This window comes from Calidris pugnax, unplaced genomic scaffold (genome assembly GCF_001431845.1).
Source record: "Calidris pugnax isolate Ruff unplaced genomic scaffold, ASM143184v1 scaffold79, whole genome shotgun sequence".
NCBI lineage: Eukaryota > Metazoa > Chordata > Aves > Charadriiformes > Scolopacidae > Calidris > Calidris pugnax.
Window position 1 is genome coordinate 891,683 of NW_015090817.1, and position 10,909 is coordinate 902,591.

Genomic DNA, 10,909 nt, shown 5'->3' on the forward strand with positions numbered 1-10,909 from the left:
CAGAATAAAGCATTATCTAGTCTCTAATCAGGACTTAACACATCTTCTTTCCCGAAGGACTGCAAGGGACAAAATACTATGAAATAAAGTTGGCTTAGGAGAGCCCAGATTAACACAAAGCACACCAGTGGGCCTAAACAATAGGAGTTTGAGGCAAACCCAAACCAAGTGATCTGGCAACAGGCAGTAACTAGTCGTGGGTACTAGTTAATGATGGCAGGGGAAGATCGATGTGGAACGTCTGGCTAGAGAAGCAGCAGCAGTGGCACAGGAGGAAAATGAGTGTGCCTGACAGGTTACACCCCCAGCAGGAATCACAGAACACGTCGGTTATTTAGAAGAGCAGGAAAAAGCTTTTTCCAAATATTTGCTCCCATTTCTCCTTCAACCCACTGCAACAAACATTCAGATAACAACTGTATCCTAGGTCTGAAAAATCAAATAACATTTCCGAGTCAGATGAAGGTGTACCAGAGAACTGGTATTATTTATCGTGGAAATAGTGCTCAAGGAAAATCATTGATCCTGGAGAAGCAGAGCCAGGATGCTCCTGCACACAGGGTGGGGTGAGCTCCAGGACCAGCCCAGGACCCGCGACGATGCTCCCATAGCTGCAGAACTTAATCAAGCCATTAGGCCACTTTCTGCCCTTTCAGGAGGTCTGGTGGTATTCTGGCTCATCCCTGCCCTTCTCAAAATATCTGCAGCATTTAAGCAGTTGCAAGGCCCCCTGAAGATAAGGAGCATCTCAACACAACACACCTTGAGCAACACCGCGCTATGTATTTACTCTGCGTTTCAGCATCAGCTGCTGTGTGCCGTCCCCATAATTAAGTACGCAGATCTATAAGGAGCTAAAAGTAATTTAACCATTATTTCTGTATTACAACTGGGTAGGCTCACTTCTCCCTTCAATGAGAATCCCCTCAAAACAGAGGAAACCTACGCTACAGCCAGCAGAGCTGCCAGCAGAGATGGCCCATGCTCACTGGGACTCCCAAATCACCTTATCACACGCATGTCTTTGTTTCTAAAATACTAAAAAAAACCCTTTTTCACGTAGTTTCGTTAGACAGCAGTATTTCAGGCCCTGCTCTGTGAAATCCCAGAGTCATTTCAAACAGGGACTGTGCCCAAAGAACAGCATCGGATCTGCACAGAGGCAAGAGTCACATCCTATTACAATTTGGGGAATTATTTTGGCTTTTTTGTATTTGAGGAACAACTCGCTCCCGGGCTGTAAGTTTCTATGCCAGCCCTCAGCCCGGTTCAAACGCCCGGAGCCAAGTCACAAACTTATCAGGAAGGTTTGTAATGGAAATGCTGACAGACCCTTAAGTCTAGTGGCACTGGCAGGTGCTCCCACAATACAGGAACATAATTCAATCAAGCTTTGGGCTGACGTCACGAAGCACAAAACAACTCAAATGCTTTATGAACAGTACCAGAACCCCTGAGATTCAATTACGGTCTCGATATTCCATCAGGAGTCATACTTAGCTGTTTTTAATATAACAAAACCTTTGTACCAGTTATTTATCAAATAGGTCGATCGTATTTATACGTACAGTCAGAGGAAAAAGCGCATCGTGCCATGTTAACCTGACAACCCCAAATCTTCAGGCTTTTATTCAAGGAAAACAGCACCAGGAGAGAGTCTAATTTTTAAATACTACAGAAGAGAAAGAACTGAATCCCTGCTTTCCTAAGGATTACACACATGCCTCAGAATTAATTCAGTGATTTCAATTTTTTATTTTTTTTTTCCATTTTTGGACCCCTAAAATTATCCTGGCGGAGGTACCAATCGCTGCAGAGTGAATGTAAAATAAAATAGGGGGGTTGTTTTGTGTTTGTTATGTTGTTGTTTTTTTTAAATAAACTTTGCTGGAACCCACAGAAACACCCTGTGGGCCTGAAAGGATCTGCTCTAAGGGTAAAAAGGTAAATTTGGAGTAAAACCCTGAGTGAAGGCAATGAAGCCCAGATGCCAGGACTGCTGAAAATGCCAGTGGGTTTTCGAGGAGGAGAGGACGGAGCGGGCACCGAAGGCACCCGGCGTCACTCCCCGGCCCCCCGTTGAGAGAGCAGAGCAGAAGGCACCGCCAAGCGCCAGGGACACGGGCTCAACCTCGGAAGCCTTTTCACCAGGTGAAAAGAAAATCATTATATTCAACAAATCAAGTCTCGGGGGGATTAGACAAATTCCACCGGAGCGCTCTGCAAATCCAGCGGCGGCGGGCGTGAAGCCTTGTTTCCAAAATAGATCAATACCCGGCCCAGACAACAATAGATTGCAGCTACCTATTGTCATTGCTACCAACAGGCGTCCTGAAACCCCGACTGTCACAATAGCTCTCACCCAACAATGCTGGTACAGGCACCTTCCCCAGAAATACCTTCTCCCTGCTCTCAAATCCACCCAGATAAACCCTGATTTTGAAGTACACCTGGTGGTTTGATATGCAGATGGACTGCCCCAGTGTTTACCTTGGCAGAGAGAGGAAATATGCCAAAAACCTTTCCCAACACTTTGCCTAGTTCTGTAAGTTTGCTAAGAAAAGAAATTACACAACAGCCTTTGAAAACATTAGAAAAAAAAAAAATATCGAAGGATTTGGTCAGTGCCACCCCTCTGCTCTGCCAAGAAGCACTAGGCAGAAACAGGTAAAAGAAGAAAATTGAGATTTTCTGCTGTTGCAACATCAGAGATTTGTGCCCTGGTGCAAACCCCCAAGCCAGAGGTTTGAAAACCTTTGAACGGCACAAATGGCAAGAGGCAGATTTCGGCACTCGGGCTCCATCCCCTGAGGCACACGATCCCTTCCAGATGACAAAAAAGAGAAAGTGGCAGCCCCTCAGCATCTCAGTGCCTCGGACTGACGGGCAGCATCAGCTGCCAAAAGGCAGGGGAGGAAATTCGGTAGCCACTTTTCCTTAGCAGTTAATAGTACAGCATAAATAACAGCAAATTAAATTATTCAAGGGACTCGTTTGAACTGTTGTTATTCCTCCTCCTGTCTTCTCCGAGGTGCAAGAGGAACTCTGCGGACTATCTGCAGGCGCTGGCAGATGGTACATACTATTACATGTATATTAATTTTATATGCCTACATCTTCAGCAGGACATGGCAGACATGCCCAGGCCGTGCCGCCTCCTCTCTCTGCTGACCGCACAGCCAGCTCACTCCAACCAGACAGTCTCACCTATTCTTTGCCAGCCAGAACAGGGACCAGAAAATGAATCCCAGCCCCGGGGCCAGCTCTCCTCGGCCGGCTCCGAGGAGCCCTAGGAGATGTAGGCACCTGACTTTTGAAAGGCTGCGTTTCAGAAGCTTCAAAACAATAGGCTGCCTCCCGTTCAGGACATAAAAAAAATAATTTCCACTTCTTGAAATGTAATGTCTAGCCCTTCTTAGTCCAACTTTGATGATGCCCACCTCTCTGATATCATTTATCTGGACAAATTTTGGTAAAAGATCTTTAAACCATTACAAACACATCCCCTGTTCCTTATTAAACAATTGCAGATCTGTTATCTTGGCTTATGGGAACTGATCTAAATAACATCATGATATCAAACACTGAAAACCACAGGCCTGGGGCCACCGGGGCTCTACTCTTTTTCTGGGCCTTGCAAAGACACACATTTCCAGATAGAAAATGTAGTTTACCATTAGAAGTAAATGTTTGATCTGTGAAGCTTACAAAATGACTTTGTTTATCATAGCAGATGAAGAAGAAAAAAAAAAAAGGGAATAATTTTAAACTCAAAACAAAACTGTTTATATGACAGCTTTTACTGCTCCATGATTCTGTGCATTTAAGAGAGATTCAGGCAATTAACAGCATAAACTTTCATTACATAGTTCTATTATATATGTTTATGTGACTTAGTTGTTCATCTGTTATTTAAGCGATTTCCTCATTACTAGGGCATGGTAAAGATATTTGCTGATCCTGTCAAAAAACGTCAAGCCGTTCATTCGCAACATTCCTGGGATCCCCAAGCCTCTGCTGAAATCCTTTTACTTACAAGGTAAGTAAAATATCAAAGCAACTCCAAATTCAGTAATGGTTCAAATCACGGAAGAGGGGGGGGGGCGGGAATTAAAATAATAAATTAAATCACATGTTCAAGCTGCAGAAGCCAAAAAATAAGTGGAAGCGGTGAAAGATTAAAATTCGTGTGACCCGATGTTCCTGAGACTCAGAGACTGACAATTCTTTGTGCCTATTTCATGTTTCTGGGGAATTTGGTCAATGGGAGCTGCGTTTGCCGACGACAAGAATCAATGTGAATTTGGGAGCGGTAGGAGCGCAAATCTAATGGGCAGGAGCCAAATTGTACCTCACAGGCTCCCAGATGCCTTTTGTTCCCACATCCCTTACCGAACACGTTGCACAAGCTTTGTACTCCTACTTAATTCCAAGTCAGGCCCGAGTTGCCTGGTTTAACAGCTACACTTTGTTCACAGATACCTCGTATCCACGGAATAACCGAAAAACAGTCTTTCTGTTCCTGCTAAATTTGGCAATGGCAGGCACAAGCCTCTCCTCCAAGTGACATTTGGCTGGATCTGGCCCCCAAGCTTTTCAGTCTCTCTGCTAATGTGAATGGCTTTGAATTATTAAATGTATTCAGGAGTCTTGACAAGGTAGACAACCAAAGATTACGACCAAAAAAAGTATTTTATAGAAAAGCTACAGTATCCAACAGGCGCAACTGAACTGTTTCAGATACAATTCTCTTAGGTCAGATCCCAGGCAACCTTTTTGCAGAGTATGCAGACCCTCTTCCATTTAATAAGGCTAATTTTCTTCCAAAATCACAAATCATGATTTTTTTTTTTTTTTTTCTTTTTTAATTGCCAAGACAAGCCCTCAGCTTCCAGATTGAAATACATGTGAGGGATTGTAGGTGGCTGTGTCTCTGGAACGTCCTCTGCAGGATGCGCTCCGTTTGCCACTGCCAGCAAGAAAGACCCAAACTCAGAAGCACCCTCTCTCCTTTGTAACTAAATATTTAGCTCCTCCAAGTATGCAGGGTGGTGTCTCAGGCCAACTCAAATACCATCGCGTGGGTCTCCCTCTGCCCCCACAGCGCGCTCTTTAACAGGGCTCGGAGGGGAGGAGGATCGAACGCTCCGCAAGTAAACATAGCTGGAAGGATGGGAGGTAACTAGCATTCTTCTTCTTCTTAATCATAATTACGAAACGTTAGGGATGAAAAATATGGAAGTGCTTGCTTTTGTGTATCCAGGGAGCTAAAGCCAGGAGGATTTTCTAACAGGGAAAGCCAGAGAGGAGCATCGGGGAGCAGAGCCGGCCGGAGGGGCCGGGAGGTGCCGTGTCCCCGCACACCGGAGACCTGGAGAGCTGGAATGCCGCCTGGCAGAGGGAGCGACGTGGTGCAACACGCACGCCAGGCCAACACCCAAATTCAATCATCGTTTGCTGTGTTTTCTGACACAGACCATTGCAGACACGGGCTCCCCTTCAGCGTCACCTGTGTAACCCCAATAGCTGCCTCCCTGCGTTATTAAAGCGCTTCTCTGACCCCTACGCTTAACATTTCTCATGTATTCTTTTTCTTTTCTTTTCAATTCTGCATTATAACCCCCCAAATAAATCACATTCTTCCTAAATCCTCCCTGGTGAAGGTGTATTCTTCCCTAGCACGCACACATTACTCCTACTGTCAGCTGTGCCCAACCTGAGCGGCCACCAAAACCTTTTCAAGATCTAGACTGTATTTAACTTCACTTTTTCTGATGATCCACCAAGAACAGCAAAATTATGCCCCTTTCCCAGAAGGCCATGCTCCAAAAATTGAACTCTACTTAAAAAAAAAAAAATACAACCTACATTTGGTTATAATTTACTCAGACACATCCATAGCAAAAAAAAGACTTCAAAACAAATCCAGCTGAATTTGTGATTCCCTAGTTAAAGATGTATTAATTTGTAATCGCTGTTATTTTAATACAGGACAAGCCCTAATCAAACTAATGGCAAAATTAAAAGCAAGTCCTTAAATCCTTTAAACTGACAGCTTTATTCAGTGATGTCTGTGCTAGCAAAGATTTTAGATCGTTTTTTTTGTGCGTGTGCAATAGGAAGGGCCAATCGTAAGAATTTGGTTATTTTCCTGCTACTCACACCCACACAATATTCAAACATATACACAGTGGGCAATCTCTAACAGATGCTTGAAAACTTAGGTAAAATTAAATACTTAAAATAGAAGAAGCAGAAATTGAACACAATCAGGAAGATGTGGGCTTTGATTAACGGTTCGGAAACTGAAATACACCAAATGTGACAGACCTAGCAAATTCTTTAGTACCACAATTGGCAAAAACCTGCTTCAAAATCCATCCCCCAAAAATCAAGTACCAGCAACCATCATCTTCCCCTTATTTTACAATAGCTTGCATTTGGATTATGACAAATGCTAAGGAAGCTAAGGTGAACTATTCAGAAAATTTTAGAAGATCTGGGAAAATCAATTCTATTTTGGCAACTGTTCCAAAAAAAAAGGGAAAAGGAAAAAAAAAAGGAAAAAAAAAAAAGGAAAAAGAAAAACCCGGCTTCATTCTAACGGAGGTGCATTGTTCAATTTAAGTAACAGGTATTAAATCACTTTCCAAATACAATATAAATTTGAGGTAACTCCAGGGGAGTTTTCTTAAAAATAATTTCAGTCTTCCCCAATTCCCCCCGTTAAGGTCAGAGTCTCTGAAGCAGCATGGCTGAATTGTTTTAGTGCTCTCTGCTGAACACCTGCAAACATCAAACAAAAACTCCTGGTCCTTTACTGGGTTGACAAAAGCCTTTCATGTGAAAAATGCTCCATGGGAATGTCACGGCTGTGGCTCAGGTTACATTCCTTTCTCCCTCCCAGCCCTCACCATTTCTTAACATGGTAAGAAGCCATGTTTGTGAAATTAAAGATTAAAAGGAAATGTGGCTTCACTTTATTTTCATTCACACGTTACAAATCACAATAGAGCATCATATATTAGATGAGTAAAAAGCTATTAAGATGACTTTAAGCATGAAATATTACCACCCGTCCTAAAGTACAGTTAGTTTCACTTCACTGCTTGGGATTGCTTTTCTTTGGGGTCGGTTTTGGGGTGGGTGCTTTTTTTTTTTTCCTCCCCTCTCCTAAGAGAAGTTTCAGGTTAATGCAGAGGAATGACATCTGTGGTTCCCCATCTCAGTAAATACCATTTTTAAAAGAGGACCATTAAGAGAAGGTCAGCTCAAACTTCAGAAGGGCATCTGTCCAGAAGGAAGAACAGGCTGCGTTAGGCTGGCTAAAATTTCCTATTATCAATAGGGATAATTAGAATAATAAACTGCTCACATGTTATTCATGGAGCTCTCTTTAATCCTTCCACCCAGTAACAGAAAACATCTCTTGCAGCAGTTGTCTGGGTGCTATATCACATCAAATCTGCAGGTCTCCAGCGCTGGGTTCCCTGCGAGCCCGCAGCCCAGAGATGCTGAAGGAGCCAGCCCCTGGCACACAGCTGGCTGGCCAGCAAGAGCCCGGCGAACAATAGCCACGCTTCTCCTGCACGCAACTCCCTCGCCAGGCCGCACGCCCAGCCTCTCCCCGCGACCAGCCAGGGGCAACTCGCCCGTGCCCACGCTCTGACAACTTTTCCCCAAATCACTGGTCACTCGCTCCCTCTCCAGTCACCAAGCAACAGCCATTTCCATAGGAAATTCCACAGGATTCGCCCTTGGAAGAGCGTACCCTGTGCCTCATCCCATTGTGCAAACAAGCTACCAACCTTCCTTTATCAGGCTGGGTCCTTCAGCCTCCACCAGCAGAGACCGGGGGATTCGAGCATTTACATGTGGTGACAGTGTGGGAGGGTTCAGGTGTTATTTTAAACGGTCTGTATCTTAATATTACTGACTGACTTCAGCTCATTAAATTATTTGTGTGGCTGAAACGATGCGTCAAAGTTACTTTAATGCTTCCAGATTTAGAGACAATAAAAAAACCAATATAAGCCCTCGATTCCACTCGCTCTTCAGATTCGCTATCCTGGGGTATTTCTGATCAAAATGACTTGGTAGATGAGGTTTACGATGCATTTATTAAATATAACTATCTAGTCAATTGCAGCTAGACCAGTGTTAGTTGCTGCATTGACTGGTATATAAGCATGACAAATTGATTTGTCTGGCACAAACACTCTTTGCTTCTCTCCAGTGAAAACAAATACAGCAAATATTATGTCTTCGGTTAAATCAGTTCTTAAAATTATGTCATTCAGAAACTGACAAAAAATAGGATTAAAATCTTTAGCTTGTGAGATACAAGGCAAATGACGTTTGGAAAGTTATTCAAACCTAACAGTAAAATTCTCCAAGTCACTATATTCATAATATAGCCAAATTTGTGAAGACAAAACAAAACCACGTTATTATTTTGAAAGTCTGAGTAGAATAAAATTCACAAAATGAGTGCTTAATAATTGTAGGCGGCATTTGATCTAGTATCTTAAAAATGCACATTTCAGACAGCTCTCAAATTAGGAAGTCCTTCTTTGGCAATAAGAAGTTAACTGAGGTACCAGTGCATTTAATAAAAATGGCTATAGTGAATACACAGAAGAGGTTCCTTTAATTGAGTCCAAACTGCAAATACCAGGCATGAAACTATACGCAATGACGTGTTTATATCTAGATATCTACTGGCAGTTTGCAGGGAGGACTTGTCCAAATTTCCCATCTGATTTTGAGCAGGACTCGGCGGATAACAATACTCCGTACAGTGTGGGGCTATGTCTAATTGCCCCTGCTTTTAAAACACTCTCTGCCCGGAGATGGATTTGTGTCCTGGCCAAAACATCACATCCGCAAGGCAGGGAACCCTCTTAAACCAACTTAATAGAAGAGCAAGGAAATCTCAACCGCCTGAGTGTCTTTGCTAGTTTTACTTCTAATTTGTCAGGCACATAAAAGCCTCTATATAAAACTTTAGTTGCCAGACAATTATTGTACACATATGTTCTACCGCAAAAGAGCTCTGGTATTTCTTTTGTCATCAAACAGGACTCCTGTTTCTATGGAATGCAGGAGTTGCCCCTATAGTACTACACCAGCCAAATAAACAAACACACAAACAACCAAATCCTCCAGTTCAATTGCAGGGACTCTTCAAGAGCAGGCAAATATTTAGAAAGAAAATGCCCTGCCTTCCACCAGGAGAAAAGAAACAAGCCTGAAGATTTTAATTCACCCCAAAATATTCCATCAGCAAACAGTGATCTCTAATACTAAAGAGTCCTTTTCCCGGAAGAGGTTGGTGTTTAGACTCGGATACTTGCTGATTTATTTATTTAATTTAAGCAGCCTTCAATTCTTATTCACAAAATTAATTCTCAGGCAAGATGTTTTACTTATAATTTCGGACATGCAAAAGCTAGCATCTGAAACTGGAAATAAAAATTTCCAATGCTCGACTGAAAACAGAAAAAAGATTTAAACTAGCTCACCTTGAACACACAAGATGTTTTGCTTATGATTTCGGACATGCAAAAACTAGCATCTGAAACTGGAAATAAAAATCTCCAATGCTTGACTGAAAACAGAAAAAAAGATTTAAACTAGCTCACCTTGAACAATTATAGAGAGGAGAACTTTAGGGTTTTTTTTAAAAAAAATAAAAATCATAAATGTATAGAAATACTGTGAAAACGTCCCGGTCTTGTGGAAATAATAATAATAATAATAACAGCCAGCGCTAAGGAATAATTCCGCTCCAATCTGAATGAATCTGCTCCCCAGAAGAGATTAACACAACCACAACAAAGGTAATGCCTGTGGATAAATAACTAACAACAATTTCACTACATACGAAACAAAAACGTTACATACTTGAGCCAGTAAAATGTCCACTTGCCAAGGAAGTTGGTCCATTTTTCCCACTGCTCACAGGAGGTGAAAACATCTAAAAAAAACAAAGAGGCATTACTACTGGAAAACAAGAGGTCCCCGAGTCCACTGGTCGTCAAAAGTTCCTTCCACGCTCGCTGTGAACTACGTGAATAGTTCATCTCCCACGAAACATCGTCCCCCACAGACCTGCAAAGGAGTCAATATTTCTTACAGCCCCCACCAGCCCCTCGCCACCATCATCACGTTTTTATTAGGCTCATTAGCTCCCCAAACAATATTCCCTTCCCCGAAGAGTTGGAGCCAGCCCGGTGCCCAGCAGCGTGAGCCAGGCTGGGAAGCGGGGCTCGCTCCCCTCTCCAACTCTCCCGCTGACAAAGGCGAAAAAAAAGTTTGGTTTTTGGTCGAAACCTTGGCCATAAACGTAGCAATGTCCATTTCCATCCCGCTTTAGGATTTGCCTGTCATATGGGAACCCGAATAATAAGAATGCAAAGTGCCACCTGCCCTAAATTCTCATTTCGTCTCTAACACGAGAGCAATTTGAAGCAAGGCTCTCTCCCTCTCCCCCTCTCTCTCCCTCTCTCTCGCTCCCTCTCTCTCTCTCCCTAGCATTTATTTCGACCCTAATTGGTTTCTCTCTTCTTCGACGTGTCTAGTGGATAATACGCACCTTCCCTGAGTCAGAGCCTGCAAAAAGCGAAGGAACAAATGGAAAAAGTGCAACAAGCAAAGAGGGGGCTGCAAAGCTGCCTCAGGCTACGTTTCCTGGCCAAACTTCCCCAAGCCATCCCTCCCAAGCCAAGGCTGGAGCAGCAGCAGCACCACCAGCCTGAAGCAGCCCCATTTCCACGGGGGGGGAGGTGGGGTGAGGGGGGGAGGAAATCAGGGCTTTGCGGGGTGTTGCTGGGCTTTAGGAACGTACACGCATCTCCCAGCAAACAGTCTCCCCCGAAAGAAAGAAATAACGGGACAGATCGAGCCT

The 10,909-nt window shown here is 43.3% G+C and overlaps 1 protein-coding gene across 16 annotated transcripts in view; it reads right to left on the reverse strand.

The window, feature by feature from the left end:
• TCF4 (transcription factor 4) overlaps window positions 1-10,909 on the reverse strand; it is a 241,238-nt gene that overhangs the window by 227,221 nt on the left and 3,108 nt on the right. For 11 of the 16 annotated variants that reach the window (XM_014939781.1, XM_014939780.1, XM_014939779.1 and 8 more), the window contains one exon: window positions 9,907-9,979. In XM_014939781.1, coding sequence (XP_014795267.1) covers window positions 9,907-9,979 — 73 coding nt within the window. Of the gene's footprint in view, window positions 1-9,906; window positions 9,980-10,335; window positions 10,451-10,597; window positions 10,800-10,909 lie in introns of those variants that run through there. The other 5 variants (XM_014939783.1, XM_014939784.1, XM_014939789.1 and 2 more) reach the window with 5 other exon arrangements.